The following is a 23,739-nucleotide window of genomic DNA, read 5'->3' as shown; positions in this document are numbered from 1 at the left end:
GACAATAGATTAGTGGTTGCCTAGGGCTCGGGTAGAGGAAGCTAGGAGTAAATAGGAAGGAAACGCTAATGGGGTACGCTAATGGGAACGGGGTTTCTATTTCGGGTGATATACTTGATTATGATGATGACTACACACCTCTGAATATACTAAAATACAGTGTATTATATACTTCAGGTGAATTACAGAGTATGTGAATTTAGGTCTCAATATCACTGTTAAAAAACCATAAATAAAGGAACTTAAGCTGTTTTGGGATCCCGGGATTTAAAAGGAACATGAATAAATCTATAGTGTATGTCCACCTAAGCCATGTTATGGCGTGAAGCCAGGGTGACCATCCAGGCTCCCTCAAGAATTCCCAGGGGGTGGCCGGTTAGCTCAGTTGGTTAGAACGCGGGGCTCCTAACAACAACGTTGCTGATTCGATCCCTGCCTGGGCCACTGTGAGCTGCGCCCTCCACAACTAGATTGAAACAACTACTTGATTTGAAGCTGATGGGTCCTGGAAACACACACTTAAAATAAATAGAAGTTTTAGAAAACAGAATTCCCAGCACACAAAGAGCTCTTCTTCTAGCCCCCATGCAGAGTGGGCCCTCTATCCACTCGGGCTTCTCAGGAAGGGTGGGAGGAGGACAAAGAGCATAGGGAAACTCCCCCAGCAGGAGCCAGAGGCGATGTGATGCGCTCCTGTGTGCCTGGGCATACGGCATACCCAGGTGAGCACCAGAGCGCCCAGGCTTAGTCTCTGCACACTTGCCTCCCAGGAATGCTGTGCTCAGAGGACATGCTTCGGTTCCTGGGCTCACATATTTGGGCTGCTCCATGCTGGCTACTCCAGCAAGGCAGCCTTGTAGGGGAGGCCTCTCTGGGGCCATATCTGCCCCAGGGAACATCCATAAACTAGCTCTGCTAATATGGGAGCCAGGAAGTGTTCCCAGCTGAAATGCCACTGCATCAAGGGCAGGATCAAAGAGGACTCAGGACCTAACCAGAAAAGCAGGTGGAAGAAGACAAGAGCCTGGTGTAGCAAAGGCCACTTGCTGCAGTGTCAAGCCACCAAAGGAACGGTCACCTTTGTGCACAAAGAGTGTCTGGAACTGTTCAATAACGCTGGGGGATACTCCAGAGAAGCAGATGGCTGGCTAGCTGGCCTTTTCCCTTCTCCCTTAAGCCCAAGCTTGCCCTAACCATAACTCAGGTTGGAGGCCAACAGAACAACAGGGGTTTGGGGCTTGCATGCAACTCTGACCTGATCTTCTGGAGTCTTCTCCCCAGAACTAGATCCAGGACAGAGACGAACAGGAGACTGGGAGAGGAGCTGACTGTCCATCTGTCTCTGGATGAGACAGACTCCCGCTCTCATATCTGGACAAGGGCAATAGCCTTCCAGCTGCCTTCCTTGCTGGCCTGCCTCTCTCTGCCTAGAACACAGCAAAACCAAGAAAATTCTCCTCCCCAACATGTTATTTTGGTCAGCAGGGCCATTCCTAGGGGAGTACAGAGCCTCAGGGCAAACCATACTACACAGCATTCCCCAAAAACACCAATGTCCTGTATTTTAAATTATGATTATTTTTACTGATTAGAAACGCAATGAACATCCATTGTAAAACATCTGGAATAAAGTATACATAAAGAATAAAACAGGGGTGGCCGGTCGGCTCAGTTGGTTAGAGCTCGGTGCTCTTAACAACAAGGTAGCCAGTTCGATCCCCGCATGGGCCAGTGTGAGCTGTACCCTCTACAACTACATTGAAACAACTACTTGACTTGGAGCTGATGGGTCCTGGAAAAACACACTTAAAATTAATAAAAGTTAAAAAAAAAAGAATAAAATAAAAATCACCCGGATATAGCCATATTACCATTTCGATATATTTCCCTTTAATCTTTTTCTTATAAATACCTTTAACTTTTTAACAAAATTAGGATCAAATGTACATATTATTTTATAAACTTTTTCTTTTTTACTTGATATGTTATAAATGTTTTCTAATTTAGTATTCATCTTCAACACACTTGGTAATGACTGGTATTTCTTAAGCTGCATGGTCCATAATTTATGCATTTCTCTGATGGTGGACCTTAGGTCCTTTTTCATTTTTATCATAAACAACATTTCAAAGAACATCCTGGAAGATAAACACATGTGTGCATAGCTACTATGTCCTTAAGCTAAATTCCCACAAGTAGAATCATTAGACAAAGGGGACTACACATTAAGTTTCTGTCAGACTGTGCCAAATTGCCTTCCAGAAAATTGACAACAACTGATACTCCCACCAGCACCATAGCAGATTCTCTGTTTCACTGTAGCCACTCCAACATTATGCGTTATTATTTTTAATATTTGCCACTTCACCAATATCTTTGTTGTTTTAAAATCCGTTTCTTTGCGTATGTGGCTAGAATGAATCAATGACTGATACTTGCTTCAAAATAACCTGGATGATGGGTGGAGGTAGAAATGAAGCAACAGTGGTCATGAGTTGGTTAACTGTTGAAGTTGCAAGATGGGTACGTGGGATTCATTATACTATTCTCTCTAATACCATCTATATTTAAATTTTTCCATGATTAAAAATAGAAATGGAAAGAACATACATTTCCTTAATTACTCATGACTGAACATTTTCCTACAATTTTGAAAATCAGTCATTTAGATTCCTCATGTGTCCTTTTTTTCTACAAGGATGTTAATCTTTTTATACTGATTTTGAATAGATTATACATTAAAGACAGGCCCAGTTTGTTAATATACTGCAGGTATGTTTTCCTAGTTTGTCATTTAACTTCTTAGTTCATGTAGTTTTTCTTACCGATTGAAGTGTTTAAATAAATAGGTAGTCAAGCGTGTTTCAGCTTTTAGAAACTACTTAGCATTTATGTCAGATGAAATCTCTCTGAAAAAGAACATGCAGGATGACCTTGACCAGTGAAACCCAAAGCATAAACATCCTGGCAACAGTCAATGTGTGGTTACAAAGGAATAACAAGCACAGGAGACGTGAGGGTTTCCCTGTGGACATTAATTATTTTTTAAATGCTAATACCAGTTGTGTTATCCTTTAAACCGCTTTCTTTCCTTCCTCCCAAAGCTGGCATGCCTGCCAGAGACTATGCCCAGGAGCAGCGTGGTCAGAGGGTTTTCCTTATTATTAAGTGATAATAATATAGCATGGTTATATTAATATAATACTATATGATTATAATATTAATAGCATTCTTATAATAGCAACTGTTTTTAATACCTCCTGTATATATTATCTTAAAAACCTTCAAAACAACCTCAGGTAGGTGTCACTTATTATCTTCACTTAGTGGGTATAAAACTTTAGGATTAGGAAAGTCAAGGGACGACCCCCCAAGCTGGTAAGCGTCAAATTTGGGATCCAAAGCAGGTCAAGCTCACGTGCACAGCCGCTGGGAAACCTCCTGAGCACACACTTCAGTTTGGCCCCCACAGCAGTGACCCTCACCTGTCATGCCTCTGTGTTCCTTGTTAAGCATTCTGTCAGCTCTCCCCACTAGAGATTTCTTACATCCCTTCTGATGCTCCTTTTAGACTCATCTGCCCCCTCCCCTCCCCGTGGCCGACCTCCTCATGATCTGGGACCACATCGTCAAGTGGACTCTCCTGTTTCACTTCCACGTCTGAGTCTCCTCCCCACACTGGTCTCCATGTCCCTCCTCCCTTCCTCTCCCTCCTTCTGCCTCTGCTCAACCTCAGCTGCACATAATGGCCATCAGAAGCCCTGGTGACGGAGTGGCGGCTGAGTACTGAGCAGAGTGCCCTAGTGTGGGCCTCAAGGACCGGGTGGAGGGGGAAGAGCCAGGTCTGCTGCCAAGTAGGAAGCCAGAGCCGCGAGGCAATGACAGATGCCAGGAGAAAACACTCAACAGAGGCTGCTTCCTGACTCAGGATTCACGGCACTCACAGGGAGGGAGCACAGGCCCTCTTCCCCAGCTCTGGGTGCTTCCCACCACCACCCCTGCTGCCTGAGAGTGCAGGGCTGCGGTGGGCTCAGCGAAGCAGAACCCGCCCTCCATGCTGGCCTCACATGGGGATACTGTTGGTGACTCATTCTCTCAGCCCCTCAGCTGTACTGTAAACACGCCCCGGCTGTGTGACCTTCCCAGAGGGGAAAACAGCAGCTGCAGGCCGCCCCCCCCTAGAGTTCTGGCCACAGAACAAGGCTACTGGACAAGAGGCCCGAGAGGCCTAGGCTCCAGGACGGTGAGGATGGGCTGCCCTCCCTGGAGGACCCTCTCTCTGTTTCTACCCAGGGGCCTCCAAGACAAGTCTTGGAGCTGCTGGCAGGCAGGGACAGAAAGGCCACTGGAACTGACTTTCCAAATTCGTGGTTTTCGGAGACCACAAACGGGGGGCACACCCTGGCCCTTAGGGAGATGCCATGTGCAGCCTGGGTGGGAGCTGGCATTTTGGCCCTCAGGTACTTTCCAGAGGTAAGCCTTGTCCTCAGATGGCTGGTATACACACCCAGAGCTCTGCACAACCTGTACAGGCTGGGATCCAGGTACCAGTCTAGACAAGCGGACTCAGCAAAGCTGAGTTATTTCCGAACCCCAAACAACCTGGTAGCTCCAAACACTCAATGCCAGGAGCAGGTTCTTGAGGTCACCTTTCCGCTTCACTGCTGAAGGGAAGGGAGGAGGGACTCCACTACCCCCGGCTACCTCATCTGCCTTCCCAGCCAAGTCCAGCCCTGCCAATGCCCCCACTATACTTGCTGTCTGCCCCTGAACGTGACACATGCTGGAGCAAAGCTCATGACGCGGAACCCTCTGATGGGTGAATTTTTCCCAGGCCAATGGTGATCAGCTGACTGCTTTAGGGTCTCAAGGCACAGGGCAGAAACCCAGAGGCAGAAATGGCTCTGGGAGAGTCCTGTTCACCTGGCACTTGGGCTTCTGGACAGCTGGTCGGGTGCTGTGGGGACGCTTGCTTGGCTAAGAGACAGGTCAGCTAAGCAGGAATGCTAACCTCGCACCCCACACTGGGGACATCTGCTTCATTGCTGCACCTGAATCCTTTCTTCCCTTTCTCTCAGATTTTTGCAAAAGGATATTTATTCTGTTCTCTCCAAACTCAGATTCCAACTGCCATGGGATTGTTTCTTCTTCAGGTTCAAAGTCAGACTTCAATGAACCAAATAGGAAAAGCCCACAGAAACATTTTTCATGGAGGAGCCTGGCAACATTTTATAATCACTGTCCTGTGAGGGTTTCAGCTCAGAACTCCCCGCCCCGCCCACACGGACAGGGGTCAGAGTAATGAAGTGGAAAAGCCATGTCCACATTTGGCTGCATCTGCTCCCATCTCTAAGCAACCCGGGCCCTGGGTCATGGGGTGGCAGCCCAAAGACGCCACCTCAGCCGACGGCTGGTGTTTGCGCTCCAGCCAATGAAGTGAGTTAAAGGGAAGTACAAATGCAAGGAAGGCATTGAGCAAACAAACCACAGTGAGCTGTCCAGATGCCCTGGGGGTGGCTGAGGGTGGCACCTCGGGAAAGGCTCTGCACCTGCGGAGTCACCTGGCACCCTTCTCTAAGGATGTCACATCTCCCAGGCACCTAGGGGAGCCAGTTCTGGATGTCAGGCAGCCCACCTGGTATGGGATCCACCCTTGCCCCTCTGTGCCTCCCCTCTGCAGGAAGGGTCACCCATCAGTACAGACCTCTTGGGCTCCATAGGGAGGCCTACCTACCATCTGGTCCTGGCCTGTGGGGAAAAGGCATTTTGCCAATTTGGGGCCCCTCTCCCCCAGTGGAGGTAAGGGCTTACAGTGCCTGTACATCTTTATTTATACCACAGTCCATGCAACATAAAATCCCTCGGGACTCAGAAAGTCCCCAAATTAAGGTTTCCATGGTAACACATTCCCTCCAGATTCCCAGGTTATCGTGGAGTTATCCACGGCCCCAAAGCAATTGTAGTAGATTTGATTTAAAAGCTCCCAAAGGCGACCCTGAAGACTCCTTTGTACCCCAAATTAGAATATGGGTGGGAGACACGAACAGAAAGTGCCATTGTGCGGCTAGCTCCGCGACTCTGGGAGCCGATCCTGACAGTTCTGCTTTTTGAAAGCCTGGGCTGTGTCAGAACGAGAGTCAGCTCTGCTCAGCAGAAGCCGCAGCCAGCCTTGAACATTGCCCAAGAGCTCCAGCTCTGTCCTGGCTGACCTGCTTCTCATTCCCTTTCAGGGTCTGTTCTGGAGAGGAACAGCCATGAGAGCCCTCATCTGAGGCCTCACGGGACAGGGGAATGCCCAGGAAGAACCCTCAGGCCAGGAGCAGTGGTAGAGGGCGAAAGGGACCACTTAAAAAGTGCTCAGGAAAAAAAAAAAAGTGCTTAGGGAGTTGGCCAGTGTAACTAGAAGAGGGGTCGGCAGGCTGTGGAGGTGAGGGAGGGTGTCAGCCCCTGTCTACCCACAGGGGACAGTGATTGAGCAGCTTCTTGGTGCCTCTAGACCAAAGGTTGTCAAACTTTCGTCTGTAAAGGGCCAGACAGTAAATATTTTAGGTTTTGCCGGCCATAGGGTCTCTGTAGAACTATTAGGTTGGTGCAAAGGTAATTGCACTTTAAAAGGTTAAAAATGATTGCAAATACCGCAATTACTTTTGCACCAACCTAATACTTCCCTCTGCCACTATAGCCCAAAACTAACAAGTGGGCATGGATATGTACCAATAAAACTTTGTTTACATCCCTCCTCCAGTGATCTGGATTTGGCCTGGGGACAGCAGTTTGCTGACCCCTGCTCTAGACCCAAGAATGGGACCTTGGAGGACAAGCCACCAGCCTCCCTTAGATCTCTGCTAACCAAACACTTGAAGTGAGGATTTGACAGTTTTCTTGCCTGGTGGCTATCTAGCCTATTGTAGCCTTTTACCGCCCAGTGGGAGTGAGGTGCTGATAGCAACACTCCTGCTGCAGTGCTTTTGGCCTTCACACAGACCTATCAGAGGTTAGCAATGGACCCTCCCCCAGAAAAATGCACTTGCTTAGCAGACACACACCGTTTGTTTGCATATAATCTCAAGGGAGGACCTAGCCCTCCTGAAGCTTATTCACAGATCACCTAGAAACCTAAAAATCCTCCGGTAAGATCCTTTGCCCATTCAGAAAGAGCTAATTTCTTTGTATGTGAAAGATAAACATCCTATAGAAAAATAGACAAATGACCCAAAGAAGCAATTCACAGAATACAAATGACCACAACAAGGAGGTGAAAAGATGTTCTATCTCATTAACAATGAAAGAAATTTTTTAAAAATCACGGTATGTCATTTTTCACTAGATCCGATTGGCTCATGTTTAAAAGATTAATGACAGGGTATTGGAAGGGGTGTGAAGAAAAAAGCACTCTCATTTATGCTGGTAGTATAATATCGGTGTACGGGATAACCTTTTGGAAAGACCACGTGACAGTATATATTAAAATTTAAAACATGCTGATCCTGTGGCCCAGCAAGCCAACTTCCAGGAATTTATTTTACAAAAATATATGTATAGGAATGTTCACTTCAGCAGCATCATAAATCAGAAAAATTGGAAACTAACCCAAGCGTCCATCAGTAGGACACTGGTTAAATCAATTATGGTACATCTATATTATAGAATTACATGGAACTCTTTAATAATGAGGCAGGTCTCTACAGTTTAAAATAATAAGGTAGATTTCTAAGGACTGGCAAGAAAAGATGTAAAACATACAATGTTAAGTGGAAAAGGCAAGTTGTAACAGTATTTCTTTGAAAAGAAAAATAACATTGGTATCTGAATTTTTTTAAATATGAAGAGATATATTCTGAACTGATAAAGGTGGGCTTATAGAATTTTACAGTCTATACTTTATAAAATATTAACTTTTAAAAATAAAAACACTTTTGTTTTATAATTTAAAAAAAAAGAAAAGAAAATGAATCCTTATGGACTTAATAGTCTCTCCTAAAGGTTTCTTGGACAACTATGAATTCATTTTAAAAGCTTTCTTAAAGGTCAACACCAAAAAACAAACAAACAACCCAATTAAAAAATGGGCAGAGGACATGAAGAGACATTTCTCTAAAGAGGACATAAAGGGGCCAGCCCGGTGGCTCAGGCAGTTGGAACTCCATGCTCCTAACTCCGAAGGCTGCCGGTTCGATTCCCACATGGGCCAGTGGGCTCTCAACCACAAGGCTGCCAGTATTCCCTGACTCCCGCAAGGGATGGTGGGCTGCGCCCCCTGCAACTAACAACGGCAACTGGACCTAGAGATGAACTGCGCCCTCCCCAATTACGATTGAAAGGACAACAACTTGACTTGGAAAAAATCCTGGAAGTACACACTGATCCCCAATAAAGTCCTATTCCCTTTCCCCAATAACATCTTAAAAAAAAAAAAAAAAAAGAGGACATAAAGATGGCCAATAGACATATGAAAAAATGCTCAACACCACTAATCATTACAGAAACACAAATAAAAACCACAATGAGATACACCTCACTCCTGTCAGAATGTCTATCAGCAACAAATCAACAAACAGTAAGCGCTGGCAAGGATGTGGAGAAAAGGGAACCCTTGTGCACTGTTGGTGGGATTGCAGATTGGTGCAATCCCTATGGAAAACAGTAGGGAGGATCCTCAAAAAATTGAAAATGGAACTACATTATAACTCAGTAATTCCACTCCTGGGTATCTATCCAAAGAAATCCAAAACACTAATTCAAAAAAAATATACGCACCCCTATGTTTACTGCAGTGCTATTCACAATAGCCAAGATATGGAAACAACTGAAGAGCCCATCGATAGATGACTGGATAAAGAAACTATGGTACATTTATACAGTGGAGTATTACGCGGCCATAAAAAAGAATGAAATCTTACCACTTGCAACAACATGGATGGACCTAGAGGATATGATGCTAAGTGAAATAAGTCAGACTGAGAAAGACAAATACCATATGATCTCACTTATATGTGGAATCTAAAGAACAGAATAAATGTACAAACAAAACAGAAATAGACTCAGAGATAAAACAGAAATAGACTCAGAGATATAGGGAAAATAACTGATGGTTGCTAGATGGGAGGGGGGTGGGAATGGAGAAGAAGGTGAAGGGATTAGCAAGTACAAAGTAGTAATCGCAATATAGTCACGGGGATGTGAAATACAGTATAGGGAATATAATCAATAATGTTGTAAAGGTTATGTAGGGTGCCAGATGGGTACTGGAGTTATCAGGGGGATCACTTCATAGACTGTGTAGATGCCTGACCAGTGCGCTATACGCCTGAAGCTGAAGAAGAATAATACCAGCGGTGCCAAAAAAATGTATACACAGACTTGTATCATCTTTTGTTATTTGGTATATATTGAGCGTTGTTACAATTTTAAATACAGTTTTTTCCTTTCTTAAAATGTGTATACATTTTTTTGGCACCCTCTGTATTGAACGTCAACTATAATTAAATATATATATATGTATATATTCATTCACAGGATATGGAGACAGCACAGGGAATAGAGTCAACGGTACTGTAACAGCTATATACGGTGTCAGAGGGGTAGTAGATTGAAGGGGATTATCACTTTGTGAGGGAAATAAATGTCTAACTATTACGTTGCTTTGTACACCTAAAACTAATTTTTTTAAAAAAGCTTTCTTAAAGGGGATTCATGGTACAGTGGTTTTTATCCATTTGTCTTATGCTCTATCGCAATAAAGCACCTTTCTGCATGTCAGAGCAAAAACTCAAGTTCAAGGACCATCTCTTTCTTTTATCCTGAAATTCAGAACTGCCATGACATAGGCATAGAGTGACTAAAATAATAGGGTGATCTAAGTTTTTAATTTTCATTTGGATGAAAGGGTTGGTCGTTCTCAAGCTGTCAAAGAACAAACAGAACCATGACTCGTGTTACACAGTTCACACAACTTAGTGGAATTTACGTACTTCTGACAGTTCTAACAGATTTCTTGCAGTTTTGACCTTTGTTTTCCTCTGGATATTTGAGAAAGGGAGGGAATATATTTGTTTTCTTTAATGTACCTGGTTAAAAAAATCAAAATAAAAATGCATGAAGTCAATCTTTCTCACACCACCAGGGGAACGCAACTGGAGTTCCCAGCTCTGCGTGTCACCCACTCCCTGAGAGTAGTACATACACGGCCCTATACCATGCCTTTCTCACCTAACACAGACACCACTGAACATTCCATTTCCATGGACGCAGACACAGACAGTTCATCCTTCCCACTAGGGTCAAGTTAACAATGCAAGGCATAGGAAAGGTGAACAGAAGAGACACTGGGTTGGGCCTGTGTCTGGCCTGCAGACAAGGGGTCACGGAGATGCCAGCACCTCTTCAAACTCCTTACAAGAAAACCCCGCCAGGGCTCCCTGAAAGCTTAACAAGGGCCCCTCAACAGCATGACTCCTGATTCATTAGTGGAAAGAGAAAACAGAAACTAGAGGGCCCTGCAAATAGTGATGGGAGGTACTGTGTCATAATGTTTTCGTGGGGAAACTGAGGCAGGCCAGACTTTCCTGGGCAGAAATCTCTCTAAACAGCCTATTATTCTCACTTCTTTCCCAATGGTCAACTCGGAATGGACCCTTGCCTGACCCGCAGAGTCTGCAGAGAGCTCCCTTCTCTCCCGAGAAAGACTCTTTTTGGCTTTCTTTGACTTTCTTTCCTTCAACCCGGACCTTCCTTCAGCCTCTCTCACCTCAAAAACAAGCACATTCTGTGGCATTCTGGTGCTACCAATAAGTGGGTACTCGGCAACCCAAGAAAATATCTCCTTCCCCGGGGGGGCTCTGTGTGCCCTGGCATTATGAAAACCAAGAAGAGAGGAAGCCTGTGTGCTCCCCTGAGTTTCTCATTCAGTTCTGGACAAAGGCAATAGTTAGGGGTGGGGAGATTCCGATGGAATTTGTTTTTACGTTGCATTGTTAGCCAGAGCTGCCATGGAGTTAAGAGAAAAGCAAGTGGGTGGCAGCTTTTTTCTCCCTGCTCTTGTCTTCCCTGGACACACGGCAAGTGAAGTGGCTTCCTCAGTACCTAAGCCAAGGTCAGCAGGCAGAAGATGGGCCCGCTTTGAGAGGCCATGACTAGCTTTTGCTGCCTGGTTGCTTCTCCACCAGCAGCCCTCTAGTGCTTGGGACATCCAGGCATACGCGGGCAAATGGAAGGCAAGGAAATTGAAGCCAATGAAAGCTGCCTCAAATTCACAAGGCGATGACTGAACTGAGATCTTAAAGAAATCGATACTTACTGTTAATGAGGTAAAAGTCATGCACATCCCTCCAAAGCCATTCAGAGCCAGCGAGATGAAAATGAGCACAGAGAGCGCTGTAAAGGAACAGAAGGCTCATGATCAGGGAACCACAGCAGAGCGTCAGGGATGCCAGGTGGTGCCTCACAGGGAATAGGCTCCGAACAAATGCAGGCCGAATGAATGACAAGCCATCAGAGGTCAGCGCCGGATACCTGGGCGTGTGGAACAGCCTCTTCCTTACCATCCTCCTCTTGCCCATTCTCCGGAGCTTGGGCTCTTGCAAAGGGTGCCTCCCCGTTCTCCGCTCTACACTAACCTGAGCAGCAAAGCAAGGGGCCTAAAGAAGCTGCTTCACTGCAACCAAAGAGACAGGTACCCCCCAAATCAGTAGATGGGCCTGGCTAAGAAACCCACGCCCTATTTTGGTGCTTGTTATAAAAGTCCTTGAAGCAACAGCTGCACCTAAATAGCGTTGGGAAACAGGTGGCTTCCAAGGCATCTTTAAAGTGGCCGGCCCAGGTTGCCTTGAGGAGACGCAGCTGCACATAACCCTGCAGCTGGCCTGGTCTTAGAACTCGTCTCTCAGGTGGGGTCAATGAGGCCATCGGGGACTGGCCTGGCTAGGCGATGAGATGGCAACGTTGCATATCCTGGGAGCTTCTCCCAGATGTCTGTCTGGGATGATTGTTCTTTTACCCAGCCACCCATGCGAGGTAAGTAACTGGGGAAAGGCCTCACAAGTGTCCCCTCTAACTTGAGCAGTAAGCGGCAGGCCTGGCACAGCTTCCTAGAACAGGTGGGCCTCTGGGCACTGTCCCCCCAGTCCCTGACAAAAGCGCGGAGGAGCAGTGTACTCACAGTTTGGATTACTTGCTCCATATGCAATCAGCAAGCAGGAGACGGCAAAGCAGGCACTAAAAACAAGCAGAAATAACACATTGTTTCTTATTACGGTTATGATTAATATTGTTGTTATTATTTGGGAATACTTCCTACGGTTTAGATACTTTCAGAAAATTTACATATAATGTGTTACTTAATAATTCCAAGGAGTGTAATTGGCCCCATTTCACTGATAACAAAAGTGACAACTGATTTCTCCAAGCTATCCAATTAGCAAGCCTGGAAGCCAGATCTGGTAAACAGCACACTGCACTGGCCCCTGCCATCCCCAGACTGGAGGGGGCCAAGGTTCTGAAGTGAGAGAGGGCACAAGCCATTCCCCAGGTTCCTATGCCCGCTCAGTCATGGGATGGACAGAACCCCACTGGGCATGGGCGAGATGAGTGGCAACTCCTGAATCCCCTCCACTTGGCTCTGCTCTGGGGACCAAGGCCACTTAAGTAACAAACAGTGAATGAAATTGCGCCCCCACCTATTCCCTTCCCGATCACGGGTCTCGCTCACTGCAAACCACTGCCCTGAGACAAGATCTGATCACTCCCAATGGGACTGACTGGGGGAGGCCATTACCTGAGAGGCCAGTTATGGGGTGAACTGACCCTGAGTTTGGCACACCGGGCTTTACAGACCAGGGACACCCCTCCCCCCCGAGGGTACACAAGATGACGGGTGCTGGCAGTAGGGGAAATATTAGGTCTTCTATTTTATCCTTTTTAATCTCAGCCATTTTAATGTATATTTTTGTTTCTGTACCATAAAGCACATCAACAATTAAGACTGGCATATGTATATATAATTGATAATTCCATGGGCTTATATTAGAAGTATATTTTCAAAATCTTTTTTTCTGATAGAGGTAGCAGGTGCAAATGACTGTGGAAACCAGTGTTCTTAATGACAAGCAACTCTAGGCCCTCCCAGGCAGGCCTGGGCCCTGTACCTTTTAATGCAATGTTGGCACATTGCAAGGATCACAGTACCTACGGATCCGGTGGCAGATGGCGTAGAAACTCGACTCTGGGTGGGCACTGAGGGAGCGCCACAGTGCACCTGATAGCAGGCACCAGGATTGCCTCCAGTGGGGAGCTGAGCCCAGGGCCCACCTGCCCGCCTCCCAGCCCCACACTGACCTGCCCAGCAGCCTGAGCTTCCTGGGGCCGTACTTGTCCATGACGATGCCCAGGGGCAGAGTGATGGCACTGAGCAGGAAGGAGCCCACGGTGAAGGCCAAGTTCAGCATCTCGTCCTGGGCCTGGCAGCTGAGCCAGCCATTCATCCAGCTCACCTCCTCATTCTCTGTGCTGTTGGTGACATTCTCTGTGTGTGCAAAGGGAGGGAAACCTGATCACAGGGTCATGGCAGGAGTTCCCAAAGATCAGAGGGGCAGGTGCGCATTCGGAGTCAACCCAGTGGGAACGGCAGGGCTGGCTCTGGGCCGGGATGTCCATCAGGTCCAAGCCCCTGGGAGCCATGATGTAGAGTTTCTTAACATTTGTGGGGGTCAGAGACCCTTTGGTAAATCCAATAAAGAAAGCTATGTTCCTGCTCCCCAGTAAATACACACAAAATCTTACCCACAATTTCAGGGGCTTCATGTGTCCCTTGAAGCACTCCTGAGCCCCAGGTTGGGATTCCCATTCTAGAGCCACCTACACCCTAGAATAGCCGGGCTCAGGACCCAGCCATGGCTGTGGGGCCTCATGCTGGCTAGAACCTTCTCAGCAGCTCTGTCCATGGAAACAGACTGCAGCCGGTATGTAGGAGGCCGACCCTAGACCACTTGGGAAGGACAAGCTGCTGGTCTCGCCGCAATGCCCTCCTGGTTCTCCTCCGTCAGTTTGGAGAAGAGTGTGTGGGCCTCCTTTCCTGGAAGCCAAGTACACTGGACTTCTCAAACGTGCAATCCATATGCCACCTCCTCCTCTCTCAGTTTCCTAGCATCAACCACGACATAGACTGTATCGTAGAACCCCTGGGGAAAAGGTTTTTGGTTTTTTAACAGTCCCGACTTGTTTTCACAGGTTGAGGTGCACCTTTCTTATTTTTCCTCACTGGGGTCACGGTGTTTGCTGTCCCGGGAGGCCACGCCTGTTCTGGAATCCTGGCCCTTAATGGTCCTCTCCAAAGTCCACCCCGCACCAGAACAAAAATAGGAAGGAAAAAGTGCTGTGGCAGCTGAGGTCAGGAGGGTGGGGGACAGGCCGGGGACATGGCTGAGGAACGCTCTCCTCTCTGGGACTGCTAGTTAAGAGATGCTGACTAATCCTGCAGAAAGAGGAGCGGCCTCTGATTAGATTTGAGGTAACGCTGGGAGAGACGAGGAAATACCTCTCTTCAGATAACTGCTTGCCTGTAGATTGCGGACCTCTGGCGCCAGGGCTGTAAAGCTGAGGTCTGTAAAGGCCTGCCCAGGCTTCTCAGGGTTGCCCCAAGGTCAGAGAAAAGGATGCACTTTGGGTGAATCACGCCACATAGCAGCCTCTAACCCGCAAGCCCTGCTGGGGGCATGTTGATTGCGAGTCAGGTGCTGGGACCTGGCCTCTGGGTTCTAATTTTGGTTCCTCCACTTTCTACTTGGAGAAGTGATTTAATCTTGCTCTTTCGGTTTTTTATCTGTAAAATGGGCATAAGCTAACAATAGTACCTACCTCCTAGAGTTTTAGGGAAGATAAGAAAATCCAGATAACATTCTAGAGCTCACACAGGCATAGAAAGTACTCAATATATAACAGCTACAATTTGTTGTTATTATTATTATTATTATTATTATTAGAGGCTCAAGATGGGGGTAATGGTGCAGATGGCTGGCAGCAGAGTCCGACGCAGAACTGGGAGTAGAGTTCCATAATTGTGTACATGGTAGCATGAATTCGTGTCTAGTCTCCCACTGGGCTGAGGTCCCTGAAGTGCAGGGACTGTGTTCAAGTCACCTGTGTCCCTAGCATCCGACCCAGGTCCTGGTGCACAGCAGGTGTTTACTGAATTAATGAAAACAATGGAATCAGATCACAATGGCCAAAAGGATCGAGAGAGATGAAAGGAAATAGGACATACAGGACCAAGCTGAAGATAGAGGGGATTTAAGGAGATTACAGCCACAATGTTAACCGCCTGAAGCCAGAGAAACAAAACCTAACAAGCCAGGTCCCTGCCATAGCCCGCTGCTTTCAGTTTTCCAAAAGAGACCCTACCACACAGGCAGCCAAAACACGTGTCAGACAGGGTCCTCTGAGCCCAGTAGGATCCAGCTTGCAATTGTCACACACACACACACTGCCTGAGCCTGGGGGGGGTGGGGGTCTGAGCTGCTCACCCACTGTGGGGCAGCTTCTGGGAAAGCAGAGCTGCTTCACAGGTTGGCACTCGTTTCAGGTGTCAGCTCTGCCAGCAGAAACAGGAACTGGATGTGAAGTGGGACAGCAGGGTCTCCGCACAGCAACGGCCACTTCCAGGTTGGTGAGCAGATAGGAGCAAACCAGCGCAGGTGCGACAGAGATGGGTGGAGAGGGTGCCTCAGGAGCCAGGATGGCTGGTTTGGGAGACCTAACTGTGGCCACCCATTACTGCACTAGGTGCTGCAGGGTCTTCTACTGCAAGCAGGGACCATAGCTGGACAGAGCGTCTGAAGAAGAGGCAGCACTGTCCCTGAGTAGAGGTACCAGGGTGCCCTGTCCACAGATCCCCCAGAGAGGAACCACAGGGGACCCCTAAATCCATGACTGTACTCACCAAGAGAGAGAAGATAAAATCCTAAGGCAACATACCTAAGAGAGTCTCCCTGATTTGCTATAAGTGGGGATGGGGCAGAAACATCTGAATTGTTTAGAGAACTGGTAACCCCTATAACTAGACAGGAGGCTCATGAGGAAGGTCAGGATAAAGGTCTTCCATCCTCAAGACACTATATACACAGGAACAGGGACCTTACATTTTGGGCCACCAGACTTCTCTTCTTAAACAAATCTCTGCCAAAGGGACCACCTGGCCCTCTACCATCCTGCCTGTAGGCAGTGATGTCCAGCAATAGATGAGCAAGGGGTGGGGGTGTCTGAGTGGCCCCTCATATGCCTATGGACCAATATGAGTGTCCCTCATCCAGAGGGTACTAAACCTTTGGTGAGCCCAGAAGCTTTGTTGGCAGTAAAACAGCCCACAGGAATAATCCCAGATCCAGCAGATGCTCAAACACAGTCACACTCAGGCTGCTCCTATCCCCCTGCTCCCACTTGGGCCACTGTGGGCCAAGACAAACAGACAAGCACCCAGGAATTGTCAAGAACCCAGGGTGCTCCTCTGGCCCCAGCCTAGACAGAATTCAGCCCTCACCCCAGCCCAGCCGGCTCTGCACCTCACCTGTGCCTGTTTACTGAACAGATGCCTCCACAGTGGGCGGCCCGAGTAACCCAGCCCAGCTGAGGAAGGTGAAACAAGAAGAGAGGCCAGGAACTGGAGTGGTCACAGTGTGCTGAGAACAGGCGGAAGGCCTCTTAGGAGGAAACCCAGGGGCAGGGAAGAGAGAACAATGCCTGCACTGTTTGGTCCCACTCACAGAAGACTCACACAAAATCTTACAGAAAAGAGGGTGCTGTGACCCCACTCGGGCTCCCCTGACATCCTTGGGTCAAAGAGGGGGCTCCCCCCACCCCAGGGAAAGGGAGTGGGGAACTTCCAGAATAGCTGGCTGGATGATGCTTGAGGGAGCAAGGAGCATGTGGCTGGTGGCCCCTCTAAATTCCTGAGAGCCCCTTTCTGACTGGCTGCTTACTGAGTGTCCCTCTCCCTAGGGGCAGGTCCCTGGACAGCACTGCTAACGGTCTCTGCCCCAGGAACTCCTCCTGTCTCTCTCTCTCTCTTTCTCAAATCCTTATTCTATCCGGCAACAGGAAGCAGTATCTCAGTGCAGCAGGGGGGATGTAGGTGAGAGGTCAGCTTCAGACACAGAGCAAACTAGAGGCAGGACACAGTTAGGGGCTGTGCTGGGTAAACAAGGGCCTAGCCCCCTAGCTGTGCTCACAGAGTGCCTGTGTGTGCTGTCTGCTGTGTTCAGGGCTACTCCTTTCTGTGCCACTTAGCGTCCGCCCCACCCCACCCCACATTCCACACTGTGATACCCGAGTTTCGGAGCAGGTAAGCTGCTTGCCCAAGGTCTCATAGATGATACCGGGGAAGCTGGACTTGAATCCAGGATGTGCTGATACTGTACTACCTGGGTTAGAGGCATTTCAGAGAGAAAATGCTGAGAGAATAGAGATGGCATAAGGCTGTCAGTGTCAGCAGCAGTACCAGGTGGTCTTTAATGTCACCTAGAGAGAATGGTACTGCCCCTAAGACTCGCCCACGAGGTACCTGAAGGCCAACCCACGCTGGACAGGACCTTAATGGGACACCAAGAAGGCACATGGGGAGAGCAGATGTGGAGGAGGAAAACTAGGTCATGAAATGGGAAGGAGAAAGGCAGGGTTGGTGGGGAGGGCCAAGGGCGCCACTTCCTCTCTGTGACACACCCCGAGGCCATGGGCACCAGCCTTTAACCTTGTCTATTGCTACAATATTTTGTTTAATCCAAAACAAACTGAGGGGGAAAGTGAAAACAGTCATCTTCATGTCAATAAAAGTGAAAGGGTGGGTTTTCAAAAGCGATCAACCACTAGCCTGTGGATGTAGGAGACCATAAAAAGGGAGGGCTTCAAAGCCGCAGGGCCTGTCTCCTGTCCTGCAGCCTCCGCCCATCCTGGTGGGGACCAGGCCTGGCCCTGCTTCCCTGGCAGCCCCTCTGCCCTCTCAGAACTCCAGGGACCAGCTTCCTGCTTCGTTTCAGCGAGGAGTATGGCTATCCCACACACACAGGCAGAGTGACTGCAGCGACCCAGTGACTGACTCAAGGTCTGCCTTGGTGTCCATGGCCGGTCTGCACTGTGAGTTCCTCGAGCAGAGGCCATGTCTCTCACCTTCACAGCCATCCCCCCACCCAGGATGTGGCAAGCCCTCAACAATTCATAAGAGGGGCAGCCGGATGGCTCAGTTGGTTAAAACGTGAGCTCTGAACAACAGGGTTGCTGGTTCGATTCCCACATGGGCCAGTGAGCGCGCCCTCCACAGCTAGATGGAAGGGCAACAACTTGGGGCTGATGGGCCCTGGAAAAACACACTGTTCCCTAATATTCCCCAACAAAAAAATTTTTTAAAAAATTCCTAAGTGTATAATAGGTGAACATGACCACCCTCCTCTGCCCCCACCACTTTTTTCTGCCTTGAAAATAAAATCCAGTCTCCCCAAGCAGCTTCCCCATCGGGCCCCTTCTCTCCCCGTCTCTCAGTCCTTTCTCTCCTCTTCTCCAATGTGGAGTCTGCCTCAGGACTCCCTGACCCCTTTTCTACTGACTCACCCAGCCTCACCCTCCACACTTTTGCCTAAATATCAGACAGGCCCTCCCACCAGTTTGAACCAGATCCCCACTGTCACTCTCAGTCCTGGCTCCCTGACCACCACTTAGAATTATACAGGTCTGTGTGTGATGACGTCTTTGATGCTGGCAGACTACAGACTCCCTGAGGGCCAGGATTGCTCTGCACCCCAGCGCAGCACCTCAAGAAATGTTTACTGAAAGTGTAGGTTAGATGAAAGAGAAGATGAAACATCCACAGGGAGCACTAGCCCCTTGAGCTGACCCTGTCGAAGAGGGCCACCAGATGACAGAGAAAATGAAGAGGTAAGGTGCGGATGGTTACAGCAGCCATCCAGAGGTCAAAAGGACACAGTACTGGAAAATCCTCATTCCTTCTAGACTGGAAACCTAGTCAGTCTCCTGCCCACACCAAGGGAACTGGGGAGGCAAAGCCCAAATGCCAGCCCCAGCCCCTGCCATCAATCCTGACTGTCCAGCGGGCAGGGCAAAAAGAGCTCTGGGCAATAGAGAAGAGACTATTTCTTTCCTTCTCCTATCTCTAAGCTGGAACCCAGTACTGTGTCTATACCCAGATTCTGGCTGGAGTCCCAAGAAAGAGTTCTGAGAACCTTTCAACAGGTTCAGGCATATTTTCTTTAGAGAACAAACCAAAGCATCAGTCCTAAAAGCAACAAAAGGCTGACCAATTTGCATCTCAATCAGCTGTAGACTGGTCAGCTTTTCACAAGTCTAATTCAAAAACAGCCTAACTGCTTCTCTGCAATTCAGCCATCTACCAAGTTTGAAAATATTAGGCCTAAGCAGAAACCGTGACCCTAAATCCTGCAGGCACTCCCAGTCAGGCGAGTCACGGGGATGGTTCTGAAAGGCAACAGGCTACTCGGATTCCAAGAAGCCAGGAACAGAGAGGCCAGAGAGATAAGCAGTGTAGAATCAGCAGGCCTGCCTTGCCCCAAGGATGCTGAGTCAGGGGGTTTGCAAGAGAGTCAGAAAAACCAAAATCAGAGGCAGGAGCAAAGGCACAGGATAAGAAGTTGATGTTCAATCCACATCCTGACCTTTCACCTTCAGTTTGGGTTACAGGGGGGACCAGTCAAACCCCAAGAGCGTAAAAACCAACTCAGCACTACGTTGGCACAATCTCTGGGACTCCTCCCACTTAAACGAAGGAAGTAGTCAAGGTTGAGGAAGGAATGAAGTGATCAGCCCCAATGCTACTGATACTATAAAATAAATTAAATCAGTGGACAACCAGGGGGAAAACCCCAGAATCTGACCTTCCAATGCCAAGTGGGTCCAAAGATTTTTTTTTTTTTTTTTTTTTTTTTACTACAACAGTCCTCCAGTATGGGTAAGATGCTAAAAGCTTCATCTGGGGATGATGATGTTTCTTTCTGTTTTTTAAACCTGTGCAGCCTGAGAGAGCTCATCAGGGAGGCAAGAGAGGGAGAGAGGAGGAGCCAAACAACCTGTTCCTTCCAGAGTCATTAATCTAACATCTCTTGGGCAGAACAGAAAGCTTCTTCAAGGAACAAGGTCTGAGTGGCTCTTCCATTTCCCAAGATTTCTTGCTGATGTGGGGAAAGGTCTGCCAAGAACCCTTCGGCTATCAAGAAATATTTCTGAGTGGCTAAAGGCTAAAGGTTCTAAAAGATATACTCTCTGCCCTCTCCCAGGCACCTGTGCCTCCCCACCCTTTTTCCTGCCCTTCACCTCTCCAGCTAAGCTTCCCTAGAGACTGGAATACTCAGGAATATTGTGGGCAGATCAGAGAAGGGAAGCAGGGAGGGCTCTAGTGGGGTGAGAGGCAACATGAGCTGGTTCAAAACCTTTTTCTTCCCCTAAAGTAAGAACTCTAGGAAGAAAAGGCATGCTGGTGGTGTGATTCAGGGAATCAAGGTTGGGCTATCTCTGTCTAAAGGTATTCAGGCAGTGGCTTCCTGACAAAGGCACTGGGGAGAGGCATTGCCTAGTTCAACTACTAGGCAGCCATTGTTGGAGACATTGAGAGAGGGCAGAGGGAAATGTTTCCTATCAAGGTTGCCTAGAAGGGGGTAGGAGGGTAGAAGTTGGGTCCCACCGTTGGGCTGAACCTACGTGAAGCAATTAGGATCCTCAAACGGGGTTGGGGAGTATGAAAGTAGGGATTGGGGTGCATTTCCTGTAGACCAGCATCCTCAGCCCTCATTCAGCAACACCAATGGTGTGGCAAAGGGAAAGGACCGACCTACTGTCATTTCCATAAACACCCCCTTTGCCTCTCCACCCCCCCATGGGGGGTAGAAGGCCACTGAGACATTCTCTCAGTCTGTGGGAGGAAATGTCCTTTGGAAAATCATAAAGTAGCAAAAATAGACAAGAAATTGTATCTGACAAGCCCATAAGAGACTCGTAATGATCTGACTTAAAAACATATAGACTGTAGATGAACCCTCCAGGGAATGCAGGCCAAGCCACTTCCTCTCTCTTGCTACACCCCCAGCCATGGAGTCAGGAGTTCCTCTTTCTACAGTCAGGCAGCAATTGTTTACTGCAAGGCAAGTGATGGGCCAGGCGCTGGGAGGACAAACGTCCAGCAATGTTCCCGGGTGGTGGAAAGAAAAACTTGGACTCAGGAGTTCTGGATCTATTATAGTCTCCAGCTGTGTGGGCAAGTCAGAAGATCTATCTGAGCCTCAGTTTTTTCATCCACAAAACGGGAACAAATATATACCCAGCAGAGCAGGGTGAGAAGCAAATGGGTCTTTTGTTAACTGGGAGACGCTGTGCAGGGAGATGGTATTGCTGGATAGGTCTTCTCCGCCATCCCGCCCTGTCCCCAAACCCCCACTCCAGGAACCACCCCAAGCCCGAGGCGCCCGTCTCACCTGGCTCAGTACACAGGTAGGAATAAAAGCCCTCCGACTTGAGCATGATGAGCAGTGAGCCCCAGCCCAGGAGGACTGCCGAGAAGAAGAGGTTTTCCAACACGGCCGTGCAGGCCATCCACCAGCGACGCCGATGGGCAGTGGCCAAGGTGGGCGCCATGGTGTGGCGAGGCGGCCAGGCTCCGGTTCTGCAGCCACCTGCGCACAGACCTCGGCGTCAGCGCCGGGCCCTGCCCAGTCGTTGCGGCCAAGCTCCACCGCTGCCGCAGCGCGAGGAGCTTGTCATCCCTCCGCGGCCCGGACTGCAGGTGCGTGCAGCGAAGGAAGCCCCAGCCCTGCCTCGGACCTGGGCCACCCGCCGCGGCTGACTTGTACGGCTGCTCTCGGCTATGGGAGAGCCGCTCAGGCCAGGCAAAGAGACTTCTCCCTCAGCTCACTTGGAGGTAAACTGAGGCATGAGAGCAGGAAGAGACTAACGCATACTCAGAGACGTGAAATTAGTCCTGGCTCCCAGCAGGGTTGACATAGCTTGGAGGCCTGCAGGGGAAGTAGGTTGAGGACCGGACACCTGGGCAGAGGCATACCTGAGGGCGGTCACTCCCTCGTACCGTAAGAGACGCCCTCCCGCCCGCGCTCGAGACCCTTCCCCAGAGCTGATTCCTTCAACCACAAGATCAGCGCACCTAGCTCTGGAATGGCCCGCCCACGGCCCATTGATTGGCCTCGCAGCACAGGAACTGCCGCGCCATTGGCCGCTGACTAGGTCGCTAGGCGCTGCGGCCACGCGAAACCCGCATGGGAGGCGAAGCCGGTTCAAACCGGCGGCGCGAGCCACCTGCGCGACCCCTATCCCGGGCCGTTTCCCCGGCAATTTGCCCGTTTCCATAGGAGCGGAGCCGTCCCTCAATCCCCTAGCTCCTCCTCGATTCGTCATCTCTTCTGGCAGCTCCTCATCCATTCAGTCTCTTTTCTCTCATATTCACACTTCTCCCTATGACCCAATTGTTGTACCCCTTCTGCCCCCAGCATCCTTGCCCACGGCCCAGAGTCCCAGGATCCAGCTCACCCGGCTCCTACTCGTGTGTATCGGGCCCGGCCGGCGCTTTTTCTGCCCCCTTTTATTCCAGCCCTTTTATTCTGACTCCAAGATGAAAACACTGCCACACGCTGATTGGCTGAATGGGGCTGGAAACAGGCGTTGGCCAATCAGCAGGCACCAGCCTGCCCGGCGGCGAGCAGAAGCCGGTTCCGGCCGGACTTGGAGACAAACAAGACAGCTGGGGGTGCCCGAGGCAGCGGTGGGCTGAGCCTCTGCTCTGCCACCTTAAACTGGAGTCTCGGCCGGGCCGGAAACCCCGGAGGCATTGCCCTATTGCCTCTCCAGTGCCCCACCCCGAAGCCTTGGCCGGGATTGGGTCTCCGGCTCCGCAAGCCGGCGCCCCCCAGACTTCCCCAGCTGCACGCCCGTACTCCTCGCGCATCCAGCTCGGCTCCCGCACTCCGCTCTCCTCCAGCGGGCTATAGTCCCCAGCTTCCCCTCTGCACTGGGCACCACGCCCCGATGCTCTGGCTCCGTGTGGGTCATTCCACACCCGCCGCCTCCTCCCCAGACAACGCTGCCGTTCCGGCTGTCTCAGGCTTTTGTGTTCTGAATTCTCGCTCTCCTGCCCACAGTGTCCCACATCCAGGCGCTGTCTGCCCATCCCGGATCTCTGGACCCCTCCCCTGTCCAGGCGTGGTGTGCCTCTTCCCTGCTCTCCTGATTCACCGACCTTCTGGGTCCCAGGAAGGTGTCCCTCAGGGATCCCTAGTCGTAGTTTGGGGCTTGTCTGTCCCCTAGGACGGTGTCTCCTCTATTACCCCATCCAGACTCTTACCCCCAGTCGTAGTTTGGGGCTTGTCTGTCCCCTAGTACGGTGTCTCCTCTGTTACCCCAGCCTGACTCTTACCCCCTCCCTTTAGTTCCTCGGGAAACCCCCACCCTAACCGATCATCTTATTGCTCCCTGCCCAACTTGACCACTCTATACCCACTGTCCTGTCCCACCTCCACCCTATTAGCAGACCCTCTTCAGGGTGACGCGGTGGGCAGCGCCAAGCTGCAAGAACAAGTCAGGCCTCCGGGAGAATGCGTGGAGTCGGGAGGGCTCCGGTTCCCAGTCTGATAATTGAACTGGACCGGCCGGGAGGAACTGCCAGGGTAGCGGAATGGAGCCCTGGCTCTGGAGGTTCTGCTGCCCGGCTCTGGAGGTTCTGCTGCCCGG

General features: G+C 49.6%; 1 protein-coding gene across 1 annotated transcript in view; it reads right to left on the bottom strand.

Moving 5' to 3' along the window:
* Positions 1–22,901, bottom strand: part of SLC43A2 (solute carrier family 43 member 2) — a 36,418-nt gene extending 13,517 nt beyond the window's left edge. The window contains exons 1-5 of the mRNA XM_033089433.1: positions 22,543–22,901; positions 21,477–21,674; positions 13,333–13,519; positions 12,158–12,213; positions 11,297–11,373 (exon numbers count right to left, since the gene is read on the bottom strand). Coding sequence (XP_032945324.1) covers positions 11,297–11,373; positions 12,158–12,213; positions 13,333–13,519; positions 21,477–21,636 — 480 coding nt within the window. The 5' untranslated portion in view covers positions 21,637–21,674; positions 22,543–22,901. The remainder of the gene's footprint in view (positions 1–11,296; positions 11,374–12,157; positions 12,214–13,332; positions 13,520–21,476; positions 21,675–22,542) is intronic.
* Positions 22,902–23,739: the final 838 nt, after the last annotated feature.

The sequence above is a fragment of the Rhinolophus ferrumequinum genome, chromosome 21 (assembly GCF_004115265.2).
Source record: "Rhinolophus ferrumequinum isolate MPI-CBG mRhiFer1 chromosome 21, mRhiFer1_v1.p, whole genome shotgun sequence".
Lineage (NCBI taxonomy): Eukaryota > Metazoa > Chordata > Mammalia > Chiroptera > Rhinolophidae > Rhinolophus > Rhinolophus ferrumequinum.
Note: the sequence above shows the minus strand (reverse complement) of the source record. Positions and strands in the feature narration are given on the sequence as shown.